The sequence below is a fragment of the Trichosurus vulpecula genome, chromosome 6, assembly GCF_011100635.1.
Source record: "Trichosurus vulpecula isolate mTriVul1 chromosome 6, mTriVul1.pri, whole genome shotgun sequence".
NCBI lineage: Eukaryota > Metazoa > Chordata > Mammalia > Diprotodontia > Phalangeridae > Trichosurus > Trichosurus vulpecula.
The window spans coordinates 75,607,220-75,634,367 of record NC_050578.1 but is presented as its reverse complement, the minus strand read 5'-3'; the positions used below and the strand labels follow the sequence as shown (position 1 = coordinate 75,634,367).

General features: G+C 41.3%; 1 protein-coding gene across 1 annotated transcript in view; it reads left to right on the top strand.

Moving 5' to 3' along the window:
* Positions 1-27,148, top strand: part of FRAS1 (Fraser extracellular matrix complex subunit 1) — a 352,531-nt gene that overhangs the window by 105,493 nt on the left and 219,890 nt on the right. Inside the window, 2 exon segments of the mRNA XM_036764965.1 lie at positions 4,253-4,393; positions 17,488-17,631. Of these exon segments, the coding sequence (XP_036620860.1) occupies positions 4,253-4,393; positions 17,488-17,631 (285 nt within the window).

Genomic DNA, 27,148 nt, shown 5'->3' with positions numbered 1-27,148 from the left:
CTCTGCTACTGGCAGCTCCTGCTTCAGCTGTGGCTGTGGCTGTAACTGTAGCTGTAACTGTCGCTGTAACTGTCGCTGTAACTGTCGCTGTAACTGTCGCTGTAACTGTCTCTGGCTCCAACCGGAAAAGGAAAAGAGAATCTTCAAGCTGTCCTCTCCCCTCTTATAGAGTTTTTGACATCATCAAGCACCGCCTGAACGACCAGGGCCGATTGGTTCTTGACTTGGCCCCTCCCCCTAGCGTAGCCGTTAACACCTCCCCTCAGCCAGCCCCATGACTCATCACACAGGAAGTTGTCTGCTTCCTGGAATGCTCTTTGGGCTTCCTGCCCCGGAAGAGCAAGCCACAGTGTCCAGAGGCTCAATGAGGTAAGCTGAGTCATTCAAAGAAAACAAAGGCCATTCTGGCTACACTCCACCCCTTGTTATAGGATACATAATCTAATCAGCCATGTATCCTAGAACATATATTGTGATCCAATTACAAAGGAAACTAAAACATATTCATTATAAAGCAAAACATATCATTTGGTGACATTCCTAAATATTGGTTTACGATTCAAATGTGATCCACCCCTAGGTCCCAGCAAGATAATCTCTTCAATCAATCATCCCCAAAATAATTATTAATAATTCAAATGTCCACCCCTAAATCCTTGTATCCATTACATAGGATCAATAATATCATAACAATAAAACAACACAGCAAGGATAACACAAAATAAGTAAACAGAACACTATCATCATTTCCACCCCCCTTGAACGATTGGGGCTCAAAATCTTGGGGTGAGGGGTGAAGGTCTCATTTTCCATAGCTTCTTCATGCTGAAATTGGATGTAGAGATGGCCCTGCCCCCAAAAAGTCCCATTCCAGAGGTCATTTCTTTAACGAGCTGGCAGGAATTCCAAGAATGCTACATGCTTAGGCAGTCACCGGAAAGTGCAGGGTGCTTAAGCCTGAAGGAAACAAAACTAGCAACAAGGTTAGCCAAAACAAAGGACAAAAAGAATAGACAAGTATGGACTATAATTCTTCAAATAAAATCATCTCAAGTTTGGTTGAGATTTCAGTTATGCAAAGATCCAACATCAGAGCCAAACTCAGGTGGGAAATGTTTCTTTTCAAAAGGAACATAATGAGGAAGCCAAGAGGATCCCACCCTAGATAGAGACTAGGATTGTCCTCCCAGCCTTTCCCCAAATGTACAAGTTTTCATCCGTTAATCACACAAGGTCACCTTCAGTCTGAGTGGCTTGTGGGCTTGTAGGAGCAGTTCTTATTTCCCTATTTCTCGTGTTATCAAGTCCTCTATACATTCTGTATAATTCATTGGTTGGAATTCCATCTATCATTTCAAAACCTACCCCTGCTCTCAATAGAGCAGTAAACATTTCTTTCCTTGTTACTCTCCTTTGGCGCCAAGTTTGCTGGTTATTCACCCTTCTCTCTCGAGGAGATCTATCCCTTCCCCAGTCACCTAAGTCATGTAACTGTAAAATCTTATTTATCACTGTTGTAAGATGGCTCCCTACTTCTCCAAGTAATAAATTCAAAATTAGTTGTTTATAAGCAGGGGGAGCTGTCCTAATTATTAAATTCCTATGAGGCAGTCCCATTGGATCATTGTAATATTTGTCTGCAGTTCCTATCATAATGGCAGTCTTCATTACCTCCTCCTTTAGTCTCATGATACAATCTCTAAGTGAATACCAGGGTCTGTGCTCAGTGGGCCACATAGAATCAGTAGCATATCTCTTATTGCATCCCACAGCGGCTAATGCCAACAGAGTAGTCCTGCTATCACCATCTCCTTGCTGATGATGTTCCCTAAAAGCTTGTTGAACTAGAGGATCATGGCTGATACCTATGAATCTCATGCAGTCTGTCCTATCTACTGATATTCCACTGGCCCCTTGATCACTGAGTCTTACCATCCAAGATATCAATGGTTCTCCTATTCTTTGGCTGAATCTACTCAAAATATCTGTGACCTCTTGCGGTGAGAAATCTTCCTGAATTTCCCTTGTAACTGAATCTTCACCTCGGGTTTCTGTCTTCCTCCTTTGTATGGGTCGAGCCCTTGTCTGATCATTTAACCATCTCCTATTCTCTGTGTGAGGGACATCCTGAACCCCAGTAGTGTTTTGTGCCTCAGCCCCTAACATTGTCTCATTTTCCCCCCACTCACTTCCCCTGCCACCATGGCTAGGACGAAGCAGGCAGTCAGGCTCTTTCTGGGCTGGGTTGAAATGCACTCTGGGCTTTTTTGGTCTCCTGTTGCTCTTAGCCACATTAATAGAAAAGTTCTCATTTGAGTCAGTTTGGTCTCCTGCTATCTGAGATTCCCCTTCTTCCTGTGGGGTAGGAGTGCCCCCATGTCTTTCACTTAATCTCAATCTTTCGTATACTAGCCGGTAGGCTGATAACACTATCCAGCTTTGCCTAGATAGTGATGCCCCTGACTGAATCCCAACTTCTCGTAAACACTTTTCCAAATCCCTAGGATCTCCTCTCCGTAGCCTTGGTTCCCAGTTTTCACAGGGTCCAGCTTTTTTAGCCAATTCTTTTGCTAGGGAGGAATAAAATGGATCCTCCCATCCTGGGATATTCATCTCTTCCTCTGGAATTGTTCTGCTTCTAAATAGAGATCTCATACCTAGCGATCCCATCCTCGTCGCCAAATGTATTAGGAGGGCAGAGTTTATAATCTCAAAGAGGATCATAAACATGTCTGAAAGGTTCGGAACCGCCGGATATAAGAAACTCTCAAAGTAGAAGGCAGAAGAATCAAAACATTTATTTAGGCTCCACAGTAACCAACCCATGAACCAGCAACCCCATTTTGATATATTGATCAAAAGCTTCCAGGCCCAATAAGTACGCCTTGAAAGAGTAACCAGGAGGCTACAGAGAAGCATGATTGTGTAAAGCAAAATCATGTTTCCCCCTCTATGGTAATAAGATTACCCACTGGACTGAAGTCTTTGTTCAGCTTCCTCCCGTAGGTCAGCTCTGCTACTGGCAGCTCCTGCTTCAGCTGTGGCTGTGGCTGTAACTGTAGCTGTAACTGTCGCTGTAACTGTCTCTGGCTCCAACCGGAAAAGGAAAAGAGAATCTTCAAGCTGTCCTCTCCCCTCTTATAGAGTTTTTGACATCATCAAGCACCGCCTGAACGACCAGGGCCGATTGGTTCTTGACTTGGCCCCTCCCCCTAGCGTAGCCGTTAACACCTCCCCTCAGCCAGCCCCATGACTCATCACACAGGAAGTTGTCTGCTTCCTGGAATGCTCTTTGGGCTTCCTGCCCCGGAAGAGCAAGCCACAGTGTCCAGAGGCTCAATGGGGTAAGCTGAGTCATTCAAAGAAAACAAAGGCCATTCTGGCTACACCTAGCCATTCTCTCCCGCTCTCCTTCCCTCTCTGCCTCCCCATCCCAGGTTTTACTATGGCTTTTTGCATTTTCTTCTTGCATACTTTTGTCTTTAGCCTCAGTTCCTGGTTTGAGACTTTGCGCTAGTACTGGGCTTTGTTTCCTTCTATACTCTTGGATGGAGTGTTCAGCTATAGTGTGCTGGCAGGCATCCTGTCCCCCTAGAAAATATCTGGCCAATTTGCTGACCTGTTTCAAGCCTGCTTACCTGAGCTCACATGGATCCCAGGTGGAACCCCCTCATTTGATCCTTTCAGGATCTTTTGTCTTTTGGTGCAGTCTAGGGCTGGATAGGGGTGCTTACTGTTGGGTTGTTTGGCATTTTATCATCCTTATTTGATCCAATGCCTTTTTTTAGATCTTTCCCAGAGTATATTTTGGAGAACTGGGCTCCACTATGACCTTTCATATCACCACCTTATCTGTAAGTCCTTGTTTTTCATTTTTGCCTTATATGCAACCCATGTTCTATAGATACTTACTTTGCAACATATTTTAATTTCTCTGTAAGGATGGATTGGAGAGGGGAGAGACTTGAAGCAAGGAAACCAATTGTGAGGCTGTTCCGGTAGTCCAGGTGAAAATAAAGAGGACCTGACCTTGGCTCTTGGCTATGTGATTAGAGAGAAGGTTATGGATATCAGAATTGTGGAGGTGAAATCAATAAAACTTGCTATCTCATTGCTGAAGCAGGGGAGACACAATTGCCTTGAGAAAGAGGCTGATTTGAGTTTTATCTCACTCCAGAAGAGGACAAACAGTATATATATTTTTATTTCTCTTTCCTTGTTAATCATCACCTCTTGCTTTGTCATTCTCCAGCTTGTCATGATTCCTGTTTGGCATGCCAAGGGAAGAGCCCAGACAATTGCACATCCTGCATATCTTCTCAGGTACTCTTGGATGGCCAATGCTTCCCCCACTGCCCACAAGGATTTTTCATCCAGGAGGGTATCTGCTCCAGTAAGTGTTGCTCTAAGTTCTTCCCATTCTTAAATTTGTATGGTGCAATATTATTCTATTCCATTACATTCACTTGCTGCCATTTGTCTCATCATGACTCAATTAATGGGTACCTCCTTGGGCTTCCATTTCTTTGCTACTCCAAAAAATATTACTGTGAATATTTTGGTTCATGCTTTATATCTTTAATTTCTTTGCCTGGATGGTGGATGGGTGAAAGGGTATGAAAGTTTATTGACTCTGGAAACATGTTCCCTAATGGCCCCTCTCTTATCTGCAAAGAGCTCTGCAAGTGTTTTGACAATGATGATAACTTGTACAGACATTCAGTCCAACAAGTATTGATTATACATTTATTATATTTAAGGTACTCTGCTAGATCCTGGGGCAGTAAAGACAACAGGGAAATATTCCCTGCTTTTATGATGCTTATATTTACTATGGACTGGAGGGAAGAAATACAGTATGTTCAAGACAAGTATAATGTTTGTTGTCCTTCATTCTCGAAAAGAACCAAAATATCATTATGTTGGAGTCAAGGTACAATGTTTCTGACTGTGGCTAACTAGACCAATATGAGCTCAGAAGACTCTACCACAGGTTGGGCACAAATGATCCATTATTTGTCTGAATTAGGCATTTTTTTGGATGGGAGAGAGCAATGTTAGCTGGAGGGGCCAGCAAAGGCTCCACAGAAGAGGGAGCCCCTAAGACAGCCTGGAAGGACACAAAGTCTGGAAAGTGGGCTGAGGCAGAGAGCATATTCCAGGCCTGTTGTGGGAAAAGCCAAGTCTAGTTTTATTGGAGCATATAGTGTCTGAAGGAGAGTAAGGTCAAATATGATTGGAAAGGTAGGAACCAGATTTTGGAGGACCTTAAATGTAAGGCCTTGACTCAATAGGTGACCATTGAATATTTTTGAATTTCATAGAGACACCTGTGCTTTAAGAAGATGATTTTATTGGATAAGTGAGGTTTGACCTTGTGAACAGGCTCAAGGGAGGGAGAACATTTAGGGGGTTATTACAAAAGTCTAGGTGAGAGGCGATAAGGGTCAGAACCATGATGCTGCCTACGTAATTAAAGACAAGGAGGCATTTAAATGATTGTGATTCCAGTTTAAGTGATTATAGTGGTGTTTAGTATTGTTTATAGCAAATCATTTAAAATTTTTTAAAAGGGAAAAGGAAAGTAGAATCATTGAAACTTGGCAACTTATGAGATATGGGGAGTGAAGAAGAGGGAAAAATGAAGGAATGTTCTAAGGATGGGAAAGTGGGGGTGTCCTAAATGAAAATGGGAAGATTCTCAAAATTAAAGGTTTAGGGAAGAGGTTCTTAACTCTTTTTTTGTGTTATGCATCATTTCTCAGAATAATGTTCTTAAATATATTAAATAAAATACATGGTTTTTTAAAGGAAGCTAATTATATTGAAATAGTTATTAAGATAACTAATAATGACAGCTGAAGGTAGCTGAAAAAAAAAACAAGTTAATGTAATTCATGTTAAGAATCTTTGGTTTAGGGAAAATAATGAATTCCATCCTCTTCTTAGTTGAGAAAGAAAAAGGAAGGGGAGTTCGATGTGGCTTTCCAGCTGTTAATGTGGTGCTCATGAGATTAGGGGACTATAAGAAAGAATGAAATATTAAAGTGATTAATAATAGAGAAAAAAATTCCACATGAAAATTAATAAGAAAAAGGATTCAAAGAGGCCAAGAAGAATCCTACTATCTGTCATGAGGTTGAAAATAAGAAGAAAAAAGATTCCAGTGGGCCAAGAAGAGACCTACTGTGTGATGAGAGGTTGGAGGGTAGAAGAAGGTCACCCTGAGAACAAAGGGAAGAACAAGAAACACTGAATACTTGTAGGTAAGAAACAGAAAGGACACTCTTTCTGAAGAGGATGGAGCTATATGCCCTGAAGGGAAGCAGCTCCTTGCTCTCTGAGGAATGAGGTGTATTGATAGGCATTCTCAAGTGAGCATTGCTATCCAGGAAAGGTCGGAGGCAGAAGAAGTTCTGAGCAGTGATTGTTAATTCCTGCTGAGGGTAAGCAAGGAAAGTTATTTCTTCTGTTACCCACAGAACCTACCAAGGTTTGTCAAACCACATGACTAATACCCACTTCAGGTGATTCATGTGTGCCCGAGTGTTATTGCCAGAAGGAACCTCGAAAGCATTACTAAAAGTTGTGAAATCCTGGGCAAGAAACTCAAGACCTTAAGGCAAAGGGTGTGTAGGCGTTAGCTCCAACTGGCTCTCGAGATCCAATTGTTAAATTTTCACTGTGTGAGCATTTACACCTTGGAAATCAGCAACCACTGTAAAATAGCTCGATCTGATGGAGAAAATGTTAATAATGCAGATTAAACTTTTAAAAAGTATGTCCTGCATAAATGTACATTTTCCCTCCCAGAAAGCTGGTTGCTAAACACTTACCAACACACTGCTGCCCTGAGGGATGCAAGGTTGTTATTTTAATTTTTGCTGCTTCAAAAGAGAAAGACACATTTGGAAGGTGAACAGGAGGTTCAGAAGATGGAGTTTGAGAATGAGATTTAGATTTCTGATCCATGGCTTAACATGGCAATTAAAGGCTCCTAGCCTTGGATAGGATGCACATAACAAAGGCTAGTAGTTACCTAGAATCCAACAAAACCAATCCAAAGGTCTTTAAACTGAAAAGGAAGGAAGAGGGATACAGTTGCCAGTGTAGAAACTATACTCTAGAGAGAATGAGTAGCTACATTGTAGGAAAATGAAATAAAGAGAGATAATGTGATAGAGAATAGCATGTGTAAAACTTAGCTTCAAATTCTGACTCAGATTCTAGCTGTGTGACCTTGGGCAAGTCATGTAAACTTTGTGCCTCGGTTTCCTTACCCGCAAATAAGAGGATTGGCTTGTAAGACTCCTTCTAACTTTAAATTCTAGATGCTGTGATCCTTTATCAGTAAAGATATCCCAAAGCTCCCAAGAAACAAGACCAAATGTTCTTTAAATTTGATTTTAAGTAATAAAACCCGTGGCTTTGGCTGTCCCTACACAAATGCTTGAAGTAGAATGGGAGGGAGAACAAAAACAAATGCTTGATAGTTAACTAATAATCAGATGACAAGATAACAACAATAACAACAAAAACATCTATTTGGGTAGCCAGCATGATGACCTAGAGAGTCTAGTGCAAGAAGGTAAATATGTCCTATTAGGTATTGTAACGGCAACCATACTGGAATCCCCAGGATGGCTGCTAGGGCAGGTGCTTTTGCCTGCTTTACTAGGAAAGACAGCTGTTTCTGGGGTCAACAATCTTCTTTAATTAAACAGAAAAAAAAACAGAGAAGAGAAATAAAGACCAACAGACAGGGCTCTACTACCTGAATCAAAACAACACTGGTATGTATACTTTACATTCACCACTGGATCTAGAGAGCCTTTACCTCTGAGCAGTTGGAGAGGTCAGAGTCTTGACCAGGGAATCACGAGATCCTTCTTGTAAGCGAGCCCCCAAAGCAAAAGCTCACCTCTCAAAATAAATACTCTCTCAGATAATAGTCTCAGAGTTAGAACCTTCTTGACTCAGTGCCTAATTAGAAATCAGCAAAAGGTGTGTAAGGCTTTCAACAAGCAAGCAAACAAGCTTCCCTTAATGTGCTCCATGTGAGGCCTATTGATGGGTGGGGAAGATCTTATTCCCCATTGACATTACAGGTATCTCTGAGACCTGTTGGAATGAGACCCATGACAGGAAAATGACTGGGGAAGGGGGTAATTTATTCACAAGAAGCAGGATAGCATTGCATATGAAGAGTATACATTCGTGTGAGGAAATCCAAGAACTGGTGGGGGAAAGCATGTTGGAGTACCTTTGGGTGAAGACCAATAAGCAGAAACACTAGTTTGCAGTATTGTCATGAGTGTGTTCTAGATCACTTGGATAAAAACAAGAAATGGATGAGAATTGTGGGAAATAGATCTCATTAGTGGCATGATATAGTGATGGGTGGGGATGGGATTAGGCTTCAGCTATCCAGACATCTGCTGGTTTGACAAAAGCAGAGCAGATAATAGTTTATTAAGTCTCCTTAATGATAATTTTATCCTTCAAAAGGTAGAGGAAGCAACGTAGGGGAATTATTTTCTGGGTTTGATTTTCATTGAGCTGAAGTAGAGTAGAAATGATGGGGACCTTGTGGGGGAGAGACTATGCTATTTTTGTGATAAAGGAGGGGAAACAGAGTAGCCTGGCACGCCCTTCCCAGGTTTTAAGAGAGCTCATTTCCAGGAAGGATAGGAAAACTTCCACAACCTACAACTATATAGAGGAAATTGGGTCAAGAAGGGATAGGAAACTCCAAGAATAAAATTCTGAAGACGTAAAGAACATTTATTTCACTCCAATAAGGAAGAAAAGGGAAGTATTGTCTAAGGAGACTGACATGGTCCTTGTTCATCCTTTGTTTTCGAAGAGGACCAGTGACATCATGAGGGTGACATCTTGACTTGCAAGTGAATTGGATTTAAGTGAGGTAGAGCTAAAGTCCTCAGCTTCACTCATGGTTTATGACTGATATGGAACAGGGTTTAACCACCTAACTGGATTTTTAAAGGATATATACATAAAACGAAAAATAGTAGGATGAATTGAAAAGCACAGAATAACCCTTTAACAACAGATCCTCCATGAATTCTTCCTTCCCCTTAGCTGAAAGTGATCCCTCCCTCCCTAATTTCTTAGGATTCTTTGCCCGAGCGTCACTTTTGCCCTTATCATACTTTTCCTGATTTCGTGGCTCTTTGGGTCCATATCTCCCCTCCTCCCCTCTCCCTAAGCCCCATTGGATTGTAAGCTCTTTGGTTTGTCATGGTGCCTGCTTATAAGAGTATCATCAGGACTGCTGAGGGGTCAGGCTTGGCAAGGAAAACTTAGGATCATAAAAAGGAGTGTCTAAAATAAATCCATACTAAGAAAAAGGGGAGGATCAGAGATAGGACAAGACTATTAAGGGCCTGTGGGGACATTAATGGCAGATGATAGAGACAGACTTCCACCATTTTTAATCTTGCTTTTGTTTATCTATGAAAAGTAAGGAACTAGACAGTAAGTGAGCATCTATAGTAGCTGCTTTTGATGAGTCTGAGACACCTAGCCTTGATAATCTACATCCTGGGGTAGGGAGAGAGCTGCCTAACGGGATTGCTTTAGAACAGGGCTGGCAAAGTCATACTGAAACGGGCCCCGCTAAACTGTACATGAGGCTCTCTGTGGGCCACATATTGACTTAGAATGCTTAAACATTTTTGAAAAAATTAATACATCAACACACTAAAATCAGGTAGCAACTACATTTTAATCTGGTTCAGGCCGCACTCAGCAGGAGTGTTTGTGGGCCACTTCTGCTTTAGAAGATTATGGAGAATGTGGGAAAGGTATCCCAGGGAAAGGAACAAACATTTACTATATGGTGCCTGCTCTATGCCAGACACTGTGCCGAGTGCTTTACAAATGTTATCTCCTCACAACAACTCTGAGAGGTAGGTTCTGTCACCCCCATTTTACAGATGGGAAAATTGAGGCAGACAGAGGTTAAGTGGCTAAGGGTGACACAGCTGGTAAGCATCTGAGGCTGTCGTTGTTGTCGTTAATCCTTCGTTCTTGAAGAGGACCGTGACATCAGAGAGATGGTGACATGACTTGCTTTGAATTGGATTTAAGTGAGGGAGGGCTGTGCAAAGTCACCAGCCTCACTTTTACTTCCTAAGCCATCTGGGTCCAGTGGTCAGATATAGATCAGGAGGACTGGAGATGGGCCACGATTTATAAAACGGAGAACGGTACCTGTATTGCCCATTAAATAAATTAAGGGTGTGGGAGTGCTTCCAAAAAGGCAAAGTACAACCCAAAAGTAAAGTGGTATTATTGGTGATGCAGAACTTGTGATGATTTAACAAGAGCTGGGCTAATCTATGAGGAAGGGGGGAATAAGCATTTATATAGTGCCAACTGTGTGCCAGCACTGGGCAAATCATTTTACAAATGTTATCTCATTTGATCTCCTTAATAACCCTGGGAGGTAGAGGCCGAGGTCAAGTGACTTGCCCAAGGTCACACAGGCAGCAAGTGTCTGAGGTCAGGTTTGAACTCAGATCTTGACTACAGGTCCAGTGCTCTGTCCACTATAGTGTTTAGGATCTGAGTCTTAGGAAATGAACATGCACTCCTTTCCCAAGCAAGCCTTCATGCAGCATTGGATAATCTTCCCAAAGCAGGATGAGAAGCTCCCCAGGAGACCAGGCCCCTGGGAAGAAGGCCAAAGACTCACCCAAATGTAGCTGTCTTTATCACCTTTCTATTCATGTACACAAACTTGTAAATAGGTAACATGTCCTGACAATTCTCTGGGTTCTTTTTTCTGTTTTCACCTTATACGTTCTGAGTACCTGGGAAGAGACACTTTCTATATGCATGACATTTAATTGAATTTAGAATAATCTTTAAAGAAATGCAGTTCCATCACATTCGAGTAGTTCTGTCTCTATCCCTAATTTGTTGTGTGACCTTGGTAAAGTCACTTCATTTATCTAGGTCTCAGTTTCCTCATCTGAACAGTGAGGATGGCCCCTTCCAGCTATAATAACTCAGGAGTCTAAATATGGACTGTGTAGTAATTGGGATTAAGCCAATAAAATATTAGATCATAGATATTGGATGCTAGAAGTTGTCTAGTTTAACCCTGTCAGTTTACACATGAGGTGACTAAAGCCAAGAGAGGTTATGGTACCAGCAGAGCTCTCTGAGTGAATTGTTAATGAACAAATGAGACTGAGTTATAATTATATCAACTATGTAAAACTTAAAGCAGTTTGGTTTCTTTAATAGATTCACTCTTATCCAAGCTATTTTGTCTGAGGCTGTATTTGAACTCAGAACACGCTGCTCTATTCACAGTGTTACCTAACTCCCTCAGCCACACCAGGGGATGGGATGGAAGGGCAAATGTCCAAATTTGAAAAAGAAGAAAGAGAGTAGAGGTTTAAAACACCAGGCCACTGAGCTTGAGGGATTCCTGGAAAAATTTCAGAGGGTGTTTGGGGATAATATATTGTACCAGAAGATATTTGAAGCTGGTATATTACATATACTGAAAGGTATTGGGGGCTGGTATATTATGTATTATCAGAAGGTGTTTGGGGCTGGTATATTACATATACCAGAAGGTATTGGGGACTAGTATATTATATTTACCAAAAGGTGTTGGGAGATGATATATATACACACACAACAAAAGGCATGGGGGACACATTATTCCAGAAGGTAATATTAAAGAAATGGTTAGTAAACATCTAGAAAAAGAAAGAGGTGATCAGAAAGAGGTAGTCTGGCTTTATCAATGACTGCTCATGCTAGACTAACCTTATTCCTTTTATGATACTATTACATCATAGACAGGCTAGGCACAGGCAGGTCTGAAAAATGTGTGAAATACTCTACCTAGATTTTTAGGAAGGAATTGGAAAAAGGCTCTCGATTTAATTCAGTTTAAATATTTTTTTTAATTCAGTTTTATTTTGTTTTCAAGGTCACATTATCTCCCTCCCCCCCTTAAGAAAGCAAGAAAAACAAATCCCATTACAAACATTAACATATATTTTTTAAACACCTGTCATGTGTCAAGCACCGTGCCGAGTATTGGGGACACAAATAAAAAATGTCCCCAGTCTTAAGGAGGTGACTTACCAGTCTTGTGAAAAAGAGGGAAAGATGTGCATTAGTTGACATTATAATTTAGTGATTTTAGAACTAGGGAGCCATTAAGCTTTGGCGTAAGTCTGGGATGAGATCTCCATGGAAGTGTCCTAGGATTCTCTGCGAGGTCCTGTGCCCTTTGACACTGCTGTGGAATCAGAACCACTCTCTGGTCAGGAGGTCAGATTGTTCAGCGTCTTTTATTAGACTGCTGGCTGGTTGGAAGACAGTCTCTTTACAACCCCGTCCCCATGGGCCTCAGCATCCCAGGTTTTTTATATCCTGGTCCAAATAGATAAGAAGAACATCACAAGCAGAGTGTAAGATGTTTACGAGTCATGACTTCCTGAGTACAAAAATGGGAACATCTCGTGGTTGCTGAGACAGGGAGAACTAGAAATAGGAACAGACCATGCAGGGCAGATGGAGGGTGCTTTCTTACTTAGGAGGTCAATGAAGCTAAACCTGGTTCTATAGAGTCTTAATTGATGACTAGGATAAAGGTACATCACATCATATCTTCAGAGGATGCAAAGCCAATACTTTGGATTTTGGGATAAATACACACCAGAGATGTCGACGGGTTGGAGCATTGGGCTGTGTTGAATAAAGTGAAATACGATAAGTGTAAATGGGAATCCTTATTCTTGGGTTAAAATGCAAGGTCAGATGAGCACAACTGGGCGATTTTCAATTTGAAGAGGACCTGCCAGCTTTAGTGGGCCATAAGCCCAATATCAGGCAATGGGGGCCATAAATACTCATGTGACCCTAGGAGGCATTAGGATTCCCAATGCCAAGAACTAGGGAGGGGTTGTCTGGCTTTACTTTCTTGTGATTTGACTAGATGAATAATTGCATTCAGTTCCTGGGACCACATTTCAGGAAAGAGGCTTATAAACTGTAGAGCTCCCAGAAGTGGGTGACTAACCTAGTGAAGGGTTTTGAATTCATGTCCCATAAGGACTGGTTGAAGAAATTGAGAATGTTTCTTTCAGATAAGAGAAGACTCAGGGGTGACAGGATCATTTGTCTTCATTTGTCTTCAAGTTTTAGAAGAATTTTTATAGAGAAGAGAGATAACACTTGCCCTTCTTGTCTCCAGAGTATGGAACTAGACATCCCAAGGAGAATTTATAGAGGCAACTACCAAAGATAGCTACCTTGGGAGAGATACTGTACTCTGCCTTATTGGAGGGTTTTCAAGTAAACCCTGAGTGATGACTTATTGGGTATGTTCTGGTGGAGGGGGTAGGGCAGTTCTTGGTCTGGCATAGTTTAGAGTAAGGGATGTGTTGGAGGCAGGAGAGCTGATTGTTAAATAATCGTTGTGAGTATTCACAATGTAATCCAAAGTGCCCTCAGAAATCAGCAAATGCCACAAACCCCAGGACTTTATTGTTTTGTCGATTATCTATCATGAGGTTCCTAAACTTTTTTGGCCTACTATCCCCTTTAAAAAAAATTACTCAGTGGCTCCCTGGAAATCTACTTTCTTTAACCTTTTAATGTTTTTTTTTTGACATTTGCATCACCCGAGGCTACTACCACCACCACCACCCCCCCCCAGATCATTCCAGCATCCCCTGTGGGAACCCACTTTGGGAACCTATAGTAGGTGTAAGAAAGTGATACAGAAAATGCTACAATGTAGATTAAATTTAAAAGTATGTCATGAAAACAATTTCCCCATCCCCTCTGGACAGCTGACAGTTAAATATTTGCTAGCAGACCCCTGGTCAGATCAGATATTCTTTCACCTCTGAGATTCTGCAGTATATATTGCAAGAAATGGAGATGGGGATTTGATGTTTTGAATCTGAGCAGTTCAGATATTTTGGTTTTTAAATTTTATTTACAAATCTGTGTTCCTCAGAACCCTAGTGTTCTATGTGATGTGAATATGGGTACTGTAAGAAATTATTGATGCTAATGACATTTTCCCACTGTTAGGAGATATGAAAATATTATATACAGTGAAGTTTCCATAGGGAAATAACCTTACTTTCCTCTTTTTTGCTCCAGTGTTTCCCTAACTCCCATTTTTCTGGTTATATACCATACTCCCAGGGTTCCTAGACCAGCATTTCTAGGTTCCACCAATATATTTCATGTCCCAAAGTGATTCTGGACCACAATGGTTTGTGAAATGCTGTTTTATGCTATTTAATATAAGCTAAGTATTGTTTCCCTCCAGAACTTTCCTTGCAAAACATTTTTAACCAAAGCATTTAAAAAATGTTTATTCTCCAGGTGTGTTGTTTCATCTTTATGTAGGCTTAGCAGGGGAAAAATATAGTCCCTCTGGTTTCTCAATTTTGATGTCTGTTCAAAGCTATCAGTCTTTGGGTATTTTCCCCCCCGAATCTGTTTGGTTTCCCTGTGTTGTAATTAAATTTTGTTTGAGACCGAAGTCGGAATGCTTTCTGCGTGAGCTTTTGTGTTCTCTACCTTCTACCCACCCACACAAATCCTGGCAGATGGTACCATGGATCAACAGCCTCCTCAGGTCACTGGGAGGGTGCTGGCAAAGGGGAGGGAATGGATAGCGGGTTCATCCTGGGAAGACTGGGATCTGGGAGATTAGCTGCTTCCAAGTTCCATTCTCAGGAATGCGGAGAGAGGGATGGTTGTTGCTGTGGCTAGCCTTTTCATCAGTATTCCATTTGCTTTGCTTGCCTTGCTGAACCCATCTTGGCTCTGTGCCTGGAGGAGAGGCTGTTGAGTTTACCTGAAATAGCTGCTTTTGCGTTTCACAAGCTACCTGCCAGAAAAGAGGACCCATTCCACACACCGCCCCCCCCCCACACTCATTCCTCCTTTCCCCTCCCCCGCCTCCTCTCAGCAGCAGACTTGCTTAGACCTCCCTTGCCCTTGGCAAAGAGAGCTTCCCACTTTCTCCCCTGAGCTCAGTGCCCGCTGCTTGCCTTGGCAGCACGAGGCGCCGCTGCAGCTGCGTCCTCCTTATAGGCACTGCTGCCCTCCTTTCTTTATTGCTCACACCCTAAGGTGACTCTTCTTTAAAAAAGAGAACACAAGATGTCTTGTCAGCCTGGTATATGTCATGTGAAGGGAGAGATAAATTACCTCGTAGAGTTTTGCTGAAGGAATTGGATTTTGAATCCAGGCACTCTGGTGGTATGGTGGGTGGGGCATCTGCTCCCTACTACTTTCTGTGACTTGGTTTGTGAGTCACGTGAACAGAGGCAGCATCTTTTGCTCTTTATTTTACTCTTTATTTTTGTTTCTGTCAGAGCTAGGACAAGGCAATTATGCTTCATTTATTTGCTTTATTATTTACTCTTTCTTTTATTTTGTTCTTTATTTTAGTTTCTGTCAGAGCTAGGACAAGGCATTTATGCTTTATTTATTGGCTTTATTATTTGCTCCTTTCTTCCTTCCTTCCTTTCTCTCTTTCTTTCGCTGTTTTGCTCTTTACTCATTTATTTTAGTTTCTGTCAAAACTAGGATGAGGCATTTGTGCTTTATTATTTGCCCCTCCCTCCCTCCCTTCCCTTCCTGCCTTCCCTTCCTCCCCCCCACTCCCTCCCTTCCTTCCTTCCTTCCTTCCTTCCTTCCTTCCTTCCTTCCTTCCTTCCTTCCTTCCTTCCTTCCTTCCTTCCTTCCTTTCATTTTGCTCTTTACTTATTTATTTTAGTTTCTGGCAGAGCTAGGACAAGGCCTTTGTTCTCCCTAAGTGTAACAACTCAATTCTACTTTAAGATCTATTTGGGGTAAGTATAATGACCCATATAGCTTAAGAGCCCATCAAATTCATGCTGTACAAACAAACCCAGGTAGGAACTGATAAAATCAAGTCAGAAAGCACGTAATCAGTACAGAATAGTAAAGTAAATAATAGAGAAAATTGAGTGGTAGTACCATTGTTACACACTGCAGTCCCATTCACAAAGGCGGAGTCTCCACCCCACACCCCAGATAAGTCTTAGTCTGAGATGACAAAGGGCTGTGTGCTTGGGGAACACTTGATCCATCTTCTCTCCCAGTTCTCTTGGTGTAGTCCCAGAGTCTACCGCCACCGCACTCTGCCTTCTCAGCCATCCTCTATAAAGCACCATCCTGGCTGGAGCAGGTAGGGTCCTGGATCACAATATAAGGTGGACAAATTCCTAGTCAGAGAAGGGGTAGGTCTCAGGAAGTATGTGATCTTCCAAATCTAATCAGTAGGGCTTGAAGCTAAAAAGGGTTGGGAGGGAGGAGGGAAAAGACTGCCAGTGTCTGGCCCCTAAAGTTAGATACTACAGAGAACAAGTTGAATGAAGGGAGAAGATAAGTTGCGATATCCAGGAGTCCACAGGACTCCATTCAAGAATGGAGCTGGTAATAACAGTGACTGCCTCTATTGCATATCCTTGGTCCTTACTCTTTTGACAGCTTTTTCTCAGGTACAGGGTACACCATTGGTTAGATCACAAGAGTTGGCTTATAGGGATAGGGTGGTGGTGGTGAAGGGACAGTAGTTTGTGAGATTGGTCTACTGGCCACTTGCTCCGTGACCTTGAGAACAAAACTGAAACTCTATTAATCCAGCCAAGTTTCCTTATCCACAAGATGGGCACTAAAGTGCTGAAATGCAGCTCAAGCACCATCTTCTATGTCTGCTTCTTAACTGATTTTTGTGTCATAGATCCCTTTGGTGATCCAATGAGGCCTTTGGGCTCTTCCTCAGCATAGTGTTTGTAAATAATTGATGGAATCTTGATTTAGGGGGTTAGTGAAAATAAAGGTATAATTTTTTTTCCATGTTCCATGTTTCCACATTTTTTCCCTTCAATTTATTTTTGGGCCCCTAAAGTGGTTTAAGACCTCAGTTTAAGAAACTCAAGTCTGTGCAAAACTTTTTCAGATCCCCTCAACTGCTAGTGCCCCCCCATTACTTTGTAATTAACTACTCTAGATTTCTTTATTTTATATTTATTCTATATTGAATTATAATGTTCTTGTCTCCTTGGTTAAAATGTAAGCTCCCTGGGAGCAGAGCTTGTTTCATTTATTGTATTTGTAATCCCAGCAATAACTATTTTTTAATTTATTGATTGAATGGTTATCTATATCCTTTTTGGGGGGGGTGCTTTAATATTCTGTCTGGAGGAGAATAGCCTCATGGGTACGAGGAATGAGAAACAGTCCAATGAGTGAGGACATCCCCCAAGATGATTCTTGCTTGTCCGAGGGTCCTCAGAAGTCTTTAAGTGGTCAAGAGATAGACTGCCATCGTCATTGTTAAATATTCTTAGGAGTGTTTTTGACTTGTCTAGTAATAGTGTTTCTTTTTCATTAGTATACTACTGACCTTGACCTTGGTATTTTCTTTTCTCCAAGTGTGCCATCCCTCGTGCAGACAGTGCCGGGGCCCTACGGACTCTGACTGCCTCGCTTGCCATCCTCATGCTCTTCTCGTGAGTGGAACCTGCAGGACCAGCTGTAAAGAGGAACAGTACCTGAACCTCGTGGGCTATTGTGTGGGTGAGTCAAAGTCTTGTGGGAGCCATGAGAATCCAGGGCTGTTCTCATCTGCCAACAACATTCTGATACTTCTGGGAGAAGATTAAGCTGTCTAGTTCATCTTAATAATGATAACACCTATTTATCAACAAGGAAATATCAAGCATGTACGTTTACCACTAGTTACAGGCACAAAGATCGCAAGAATCTCCGCTCACAGGGAGTTTGTATTCTAATGGGGAGGACAAATAAGTACATTTGTTAAGTATGTGCAGGATAAAATCGAAAGGGAATAAATGCAAATAAATACAAGGTCATTTGTGAGGAAGGATATTGGCACTTGGGAGAGGTGTAAGGCAAGGCTTCATGTCTAAGGTGGTGCCTTTCTTCAGGAGAGTCCACTGTCTATTTAAAAAACATTCCATGCATTGCTTCAATGCTCCTTAATACTAATCCATCCCCTCTATTGATTATTGCCCATTTATCTTGCATATATCTTGTTTGTACATAGTTGTTTGAATTTTCTCTCCCCTATTAGACTGTGAGCTCCTTCAAAACAAGGACTGGTTTTTTTTGGTGGGGAGGTCTATTTCATGAGAGCTAGGAGGATAGAGCACTGAGCTTCAAGTTAGGAAGACCTGCTTTGTAATTCTGCCTCCTGTGTGACCTTGGGCATGTCACTTAACTTCTGCCTGCCTCAGTTTCCACATCCGTAAAATGGGGGATGATAATACCTACCTCCCAGTGTTGTGAGGATTATGCGAGACAACAAAGTGCTCTGCCAATCTTAAAGTACTCTTTAAATTCTAGTTATTATGACTGTCACCATCGTCACCATCATTATTGCTGTCACCATCGTTCTCATCTCCAACACACTTAGCGCAGTGCCTGGAACATGGGGCACTTAATAGATGGCTTGTCGGCTGATGGGTAACTGATTGTTCCATCCATATTTGGCCCTTGATTGTCAGAACCATAACCTCTTGCCATCAGCCACTCTGCTGGATGTTTGTGCCCCAAATAAATCAGCTACTACAAAAGCTGGTGACATTTCCCCCTCTTCTTTAAACTCAGACTTCCAGAAGATAAAAACTAGAAGAAATGTAGTGAATCCAAATAAAGTCAAAGCCCCTTCATTAGTTGTATTATTTACCCCTTTCGCTTGACCTAAAGCCAGATGTCTTCAAACTATTCTTATTCCTATTAATAAATGACTTTTGAGTGTGTGCCCCCAATATGTGTATATTTACTTACTTATAAATTTTATACAGGTACTACTATATGAATAATCGTTATTATAAAATATGCACAAAATAGACATCAAAATGGATAGGAGAGAAATGAAAAATGTATTTAAAATAATGTTTTATTTTAAATAGGAAGCATTTTATTCTTGCTAAAATATTACTAAATAATGGTGATGATACTTTAGTAAACAGGGTATGACTGAATATCCTTCATTTTTTTTTGGAAATCATGTTCTAACACTTTGTGATAGAGTGATTTGAGAGTTTGCTTCTAAGTTCAGTTTATTTTGATATTGAGTTTTAACACTTGTCAGAGCTGCAAAAGATACTTCCCAGAATGCCATATGGGAGAGCCAACAAGTATACAAAGGTTTTTGGCGAAATTTAGCTTGTCAATGTCCATCTTACCTCATGTCAGTCAGTTGTTCTTGCCAACTAATTGGAAGATATCACATTTTTATTTTTAACACATGAGTTGAAAACCTACTGAAACCTCATTTGAAAGATTTTTGAAGGTTAGAAGATTATTTCTCCAAGCTTTTAAAGAGTGCAGAAAGGAGAGTCTGTACAGATGATACATTAAAGTTGTTTTTAGCATGCCTGAGAAGAGTGTGTCCTTAGGAGCAGGAGGTGCCCAGTGGTGTCAGATGCTTCACAGAGGTCTGAGAGGATTGAGAAAAGGCCATCACATTTGGCACTTTTGAGGTGAATGAATGAAGCATTTGTTGAGCACTTACTATGTGCAAATAGAAAAGCCAGTCCCTGCTCTCAAAGAGCTCACGTTAGAATGGGGAAGACAACATGTGGAAAGTTTTAGTTATAAGTCAGATAGAAAGGTCCTTAGGGGACAAAGCAAATGTTAGCGCCTCTTCTTTATTTTCACTGATCAAATCATGTCCGTTTTTGGTGATGAAGTATTTGATAGTGCCAAGGACTTTCTTTTCTGGGTCTTGGGTAGCTATGGCTATGGCACCCGTAGGAGTGGTTGGCAGGCATCCCCCATAGGAATGATGGCTAAGGGAACTGGGCCAAAAGCATTGCTATTCCCAAGGCTCTTGGATTCAGTGCTCTGGCTTTCTCCATTGGGTTCTGAGCAAAGATGGTGGTGAAGGAGATGATGGTGGCTTGATGTCTGTGGCACATGCTGCTTCCTCAGAATGATGTGCTTCTTCAGCAAAGCTGGCTTACTTGCTCTGTGAGTAGCGGCTTGTGAAGATGGCTGGCCCCGTTCTCCATCAGAGTCACTTCCCCAGATAATGGCTGTGAGGACCAGATTGGAAATGGGACCAGCATTTTGAGGGGTTCTCCCACTCCCAGAGCTCCTATGCCTCTAAGGCTCTTGGAAGTAATTCATCAGTCCTTGTTACTGGTGATCGTGAAGGTGGGCCCTCTCTCCACAATGATTTCTCCCCTGAATTATGGTTATAGGGACTGGGCAGGAAGCAGGTCTGTTGATTTGGGGGCCAGTGATTTTCCCAAGAATCTTGGGCTCAGGGTCCTGGCTGTTTCTATCTGATCATTGGTAACTCTGAAGAAAGCAGTTTCAATAAAGCATGACGTGGAGGTCGAGAACTAAGGAGAATGGAAGGACATCATGCCCTTGATGCAAGTTTGGAAAAGGGGTGGGTTTATGGGGAAAGATAATGGAATGAAATGTGCAATGCAGATTACAACCCATCTGTATCTACTTAATCTTGTGTGGCTCACTTTGTCCCACCAAAAATGAAAAGGGGAGGTGAGGCTCTTTTTGAAGTACTGAGCCTTCCCATCTAAGAGCCATAATCTACCCGCTACAGCTATGGGGTGATCTGGGATGCAGAGTATGATGCATTAGAGATAGGAATGGAATTTTGCCTTTCTAGCCCTGCTGGTATGGGTATCTAGGTCACACAATGTGAGGGGCGCACCTCCACAATTATAAAGGTTAGGAGCTTATGTAGCCCAGGAAGCCACCTGTGGGAGAGGGCAGATTTGGAGATTTTTATGGGATAATGGGTGAAGAGGTGGTGGTGATGAAGTTGGATTGGAGATTAGCCCCATGGTTGGCTATCTTTTGGAAGGGTAACATGTGCCTCATCTTCCCGCTCTTTGATCAGTCCCCCCTTGGGGTCATGCACAGCCCACATAGCGACAGGAAGCCCCCCCCTTTGGAGACCAGAAGAGTGCTGTAAGAGTGACCAGATCTTTGTGTGAAACTCCTGGCAGCTTTCTAGTTCCCTACTTATTCAGTAGTTCAACAACACTTATTATGTACCTACTGTGTGCTAGACACTGGGGATACAAAAATGAAAAATAAATGAGTGCCTGCCTTCAACTGCTGATGATTCCCATTTTGGCATTTTGAGATGTTGCCATCTGAAGATAGTTGGGGCTGACATGAAGTGATGGTGCAGTGGATAGAGCACCGGGCTTGGAGTCAGGAAGACCCAAGTTCAAATCCTATCTCAGGCACTTGCTACCTGTGTGACCCTGGACAAATCACCTTCTGTTTACCTCAGTTTCCTCAAGTGTAAACTGGGGATAATAACAGCACCTACTTATAGGGTGGTTGTGATGATTTAATGAGATAATATTTGTAAAGCACATAGCATAGTGCCTGGCACACAATTAGTACTTAATAAACACTTATTTCCTTCTCATCATTCAATCAGGAGAAGGTTCCTGAGTGCCAACATACAAGGTGTTGTGCTAAGTAATGTGGGAGATGCAGAGAAGCAAAGAACAGTTCCTTCCCCTAAGGAATTTATCATCTGGGTAAGGCAATAAGACCTCGAGATGAAAAGTCACCCAATAAAACAAGGCAATGGGGACTTTTTAAGGATGAATTGGATTAGGATTATATATTTTTAAAAAATTTAACAGGTTTTTTTTTCAATTTTCATGCATTTTTTTCTCCCTCCTGCTTCTCTCCTACTGAGAGGAACAAAATCTTTTCAATAAGTAAGTATAGTCAAGCAAAATGAATTTCAATGTTGACATCTCCGAAGAATGTATTTTTCTTTCTCGATTTAGTCTGTCGTCTCTCTGCCATGAGGTGGACAGCATCTCTGCAATCAGGATTGATTATTGTGTGGATAAGAGTTCTTAAGTGATTAAGGTTGACTTATTTCTGACTGTTCTATTGTAATGATTGTTGAGAGGAAGGAATGTGTCTTACCAATCTTTGTGTCTCTTAAAATGCTGGGCTCTTAGGTAGCCTGGTGCATAGAAGGTTGGGCCTGGGATCAGGAAGGCCTGCATTCAAGTATGGCTTCAGACACTTGTGCAAGGCACTAACCCTTGGTCTCAGTTTCCTCATCTGTAAAATGGAGATAATACTATCACCTACCTCTCAGAGTTGTTGTGAGGATCAAAGGAAATGCTATTCATAAAGTGCTTTTTAAAGCTCAAAGCACTATGTAAATGTTAGTTATTATCATCATCATTATTACTTAATAAATGTGTTAAAAAATGGGTGAAATATGTGCAGGGAAGATGAGGGAGGTTATTCTAGGCTGGCAGAATAGCGTGAGTCATGGCATTGGGTGGGAATGCCCATGTGACATTGAAATAGACCATCTTGGCCAAAATGGAATGACAGGGGCAGAGTGAACATTTTGTTTCAAAAAGATTAATCTAGTGGAAGGAAGTATGGTAGATGGATTGGGACAGTAGGTGACTGGAGGTGAGGCACTAGTTAAAATGCATCAGATCACCTATTTGTTGGGTGAGATAGTAAGTTCCTGAAATAAAGTGGTGGCCTATCTCTCCTCATATCTTTAGTGTAGATTTTCCATTTGGAATCCATTCTGCATTGCAAAAACATGGTTTTTTAATGGAGATGTGTACACCAAAGTACATAAGATAAATTTTATGAAGCAGTATATAAAAATTTTTTTACGTAAGGAGAAATGAGAAAGGAAATAGACTAAAGTTTCAAATTAATAATAAGAGCTAACATTTATATAGTGCTTACAACATGCTAGGCAATTTGCTTCTTTTCCCATCAGTTAGGTGATTGGAAGAGTCTCTAAGATTACTGGGGGTCACTAATAGAGAATTGTGGAGCTAAATTCAGTGAACTCCAGCCTCATGTGAGTAAAATGCAATCACAGTTCAAGGGAGTGAACACACTCTGGTGTTCCTGGAGATTTGTTGTATTCAGTATTGGTTTGGACTTTGGACCCCTATGCCTAGGGCTCAGATATAATTTTCTTGTACAGAGATTATTGTAATCTTTTTGGTTATGGTGGGATTTGACTTGTAATTCTTTTCATTGACCTTTCCCAGTATTTCATTGACACCCAAATATGTTTTCCCATTCAGATAATTCCCCTCTAACCACATCCTTGCCCCTGTCCTTGGTACTATGCTTCCTTTTTAGGTAGAGGAATTTTAAAAGGTCAGTCCTTATCCAATGCTCACTTCCCCTGGTGTCTGGGATTCTGAAACCTTTTTTAAGGAGGCTCAGTTAGGCACGTGATAAGCAAAGTGGATTTTTAAATCTTTGTGTCTATAAGTGTCCTAAGAAGTAACACATTCTGATAGGGCAGGGAATAAACATCGATATAGCACCTACTATGAACAGGCACTTGCTAAATGCTTCTTTAAAAAATATTTTATTTTTCATTTATGAAATAAAACAAGCATTTCCATAACACAGGATAGTATAAAACTGCAAATCTATTTTGTACAACTTGCTATTCCTTTTAAATGTATACTAAAGTTATATAAATTGCTCTTTTTTCTCCCCCTGACCCTAGAGATGGCTACCTTTAGATGCAATTATGTGTGTGTATATACATATATACATACACACACACATACAAAATCATTCTGTACATATTTCTATTTATTAGTTCATTCTCCAGATGCAGATAGCATCTTCTTCATATGTCCTTTGTAGTTAATTTAAGTATTTATAATACTCAAGATGAAACAGGAACTCAAAGTTGTTCTTAAAACAATATCGTTGTTACTGTATACAATGTTTTCTTGGTTCTGCTCATTTTGTTTTTTGTTATTTCATGCAAGTTTTTCCATGTTTTTCTAAAATCGACGAGCTTGTCATTTCTTATAGCATAGTGGTATTCCATCACAATCATATACCACAACTTGTTCACCCATTCCCCAATTGATGGGCATCCCTACAATTTCCAGTTCTTTGCCACCACAAAGAGGACTAATAAATACTTTATTTCTAAATATTTTATAATATAATATATAATATAATAATATACTATAATATATAATATAATATAATAATAATTGGGCATAATTCCAGATTGCTCTCCAAAATCAATTCACAGTGTTCCCATTTTTCAGTTTGAGGAAACTGAAGGAAAGAGGGTTAAGTGACTTGCCCAAAGTCACACAGCTAGTGTCTGAGGCTGGATTTGAACTCGGGTCTTCCTGACTTTAGGCCCAGTGCTCTATCCACTGTTGCACCAGCTGCCTCTGTTGGAGACAACCCAGAGAATAGTTTGGCTTCTGGTGGGTCATGAGTAGAATATGCTTCTATTGTCCTTGCTGAACTCCTACCACATGGGTCTTGTTCAGTCCTTGAAGAATAGAATGTCCATTCTTGCATCCTGCATGTGTGCGCGGAAAGACTTTATTTGTAGGATTTAAACTCCTTGCATGCTGAACGAAAGGCTATTTTCAGAGACTTCTTCATTGCCTTTAACTGATTAAAAAGGAATATAACATTTAGTTTATCGTGCAAATAGTGTCAGCATCCTTGGGAGTGGATCCGGTGACTTCATGGTCCTTTTTGCTATGGGCGTATAGTATCTTCCTGCCATGTACCCACTCTTCAGCCCCCAACTCCTCCCAGTCTGATATATCCCAAGATGTATAAAGGAAAAGTTGCAGCTTCTACTTTTGAGTAGAAGGAATGTTAACCAGATCTGTGCCTCTGATAAACTATCCCTTCCTGTGATCTCCCATGCAGAAGGAGGACTGAGGGCTGAGGGCTCCTCCTGAATCAGAAGGCAGTATGCATGCAACAACTTTTAGAACTTCACTATGATTTCCCCTTCCAATTCAATGTCATCATCGTTTCTAGAGAGAAAGGGCCTGGAAATTTCAGGTATGGAAGAGATTTATTAGAGACAATTAGTGGTGCCTGTCAATGGTCAGGGTTGGGATTGGGAAAGGCTTGTCCTTTTCTCCCCCTGTTTTTTTCCTCCTTACTTTTCCTACTTTTATTTATAAGGAAATAGATTGTACAACAGATTAACAAACTTGTATCAAGCATTCTGTACAAAGCACATTCTTGGGTTTGAGGACACAGTGATAGCAACCCAACAATCTCTGCCCTGAAGGGAGTTTACATTCTATGGGGAAAGATAAAGCTTGTTCTGTGAGTGCAAAGTATACACAAAGTCTATACAAGAGGGACTATGCTGATAATTCTGAGGAGCAGAGGAGGTCGTGGCTGAAGAGTGCTTAAGCTAGAGAGTGAATGAAGGTGGAGGTGAGGCAGAAAGAAGGACATTCCAGGAATGGCAGGCACCTTGTACAAAGATCTGGAGGTGGGGGAGGAATGAGTGTTTGGAGGAAGAGCTAGGAGGCTAGTTTGATGGAAACAGAGTATGTGGAAATAAGACAGGAGATGTAGGTGGGAGCCAATCTGCCAATGACTTTAAATGCCAAAATTTAAAATCTGCATTTTATCTTTTTTTTTTTTTTGGAGACCTTCAGGGTCACACAGCTAGCAAGTGTCCGAGGGCTAATTTGAACTCATGTCCTCCTGATTTCACCTGTCTACCTCTGTATTTTATCTTAAAGACAAAAGCAAGCCCCTGAAGATTTTTGCTCACGGTGGGTCAGATCTGGGTTTAAGAATATCAGAAAATATTCAGAATATCCATTTGGCATCTCTGTGGAAGAAGGGAAGAGATTAGAAATAGGGAGACCTATTAGGAAGCTTTTGATATAGACCCCATGAGAGGTGATGAGGGACTGAAGTAAAACTAATCATGTTTTTATGAGACCTCCAAGTGATGAATAATATTCTGCCTTGTGTCTTTGTTATTTGTATCTCTGTCTTACCCTCACAACAAAATTGTAATATCAGCTCCTTGGTGCCGAGGGCCACCTCATTTATCTTTGTATCCCCTTCAGTGCCTCCCATAATGCCCTACTCATAGGAAGGATCCAATAAATATTTATTGAATTTATTAAATTTTAGAAATAGCCTGGAGAGACCCCAAATTGCATTCCTCTGCCTCCAGACAAGGCCATCTATGAGCCAAGCGAGTGTGTGTTTATCTTCTTTTTAGAGTTGTCTTACACATAGAACTGGACCATCATCCTGCTATATAGTCAGCCATGATGTCATGGAGTCAGCATTGGACTAGGAGGCAAGAGATCTGTATTCTAGTCTCGACTCTGCCACCAACTCACTGTAGAATGATGGGCAAACTTCATTTCACCTCTTAGGCCCTAGTTTTCCCATTTGTAAAATGAGTTGGACTGGTAGGTTTCTCAGGACCTTGTCGGCCATAAAATGTTATGATTCTAGTCTGAGATAATGATGAGGGGAGAAATACGAAGAACGGTGATGGTAGCCATTGTGGATGGGGCAGTGTTTCCTTTCTACCCATTGAAATTCTACCCATCTGGTCCTGTAAAGACCCAGCTGAAATACTGTCCCTTACATGACTGTTGTGTCCAACCACAGCGATCTCTCATTCCTCTGAGGAGACACAATGTGGTGGTTGTTGTTTGTCCTTCGTTCTTGAAGAGGATCATGACATCATGGAGGTGGTGCCCTGACATGCAAGTGAATTGGATTTAAGTGAGGGAAGCTGTGCAAAGTCACCAGTGCAATATGGAAGGTAATAGTCAAACCCAATTTAAGAAGGACTTTGAGAATCTGCAGAGTGTCTGGATCAACCTGAAGGAGCTCCCTGATCATAAGTCACACTATGTGATGATTGGCTAAAGGACCTGGGAATGTTTAGGCTGAAGAACAAAAGGCTTTGGGGGAGAGGGAAACCTCATAACTGTGTCCTCATGTGTTTGAATGGCTATTGTGTGGAAGAGAGATTAATCTTTGTGCTACCTGACCCCGGAGGGCAGAAATAGAAAAGAAGGAAACAAGCATTTACTAAGCACCTACTATGTGCCAGGCATTGTGCTAAGTATATTACAAATACTATCTCATTTGATCCTCACAATAACCCTGTGAGGTAAGCGCTGTTATTGTCCCCAATTTACAGTTGGGGAAACCAAGGCAGATGGAGGTGAATGGACTTGCCCAGGATCACAAAGCCAGCAAGTAGCCAGATTTGGACTTGGATATT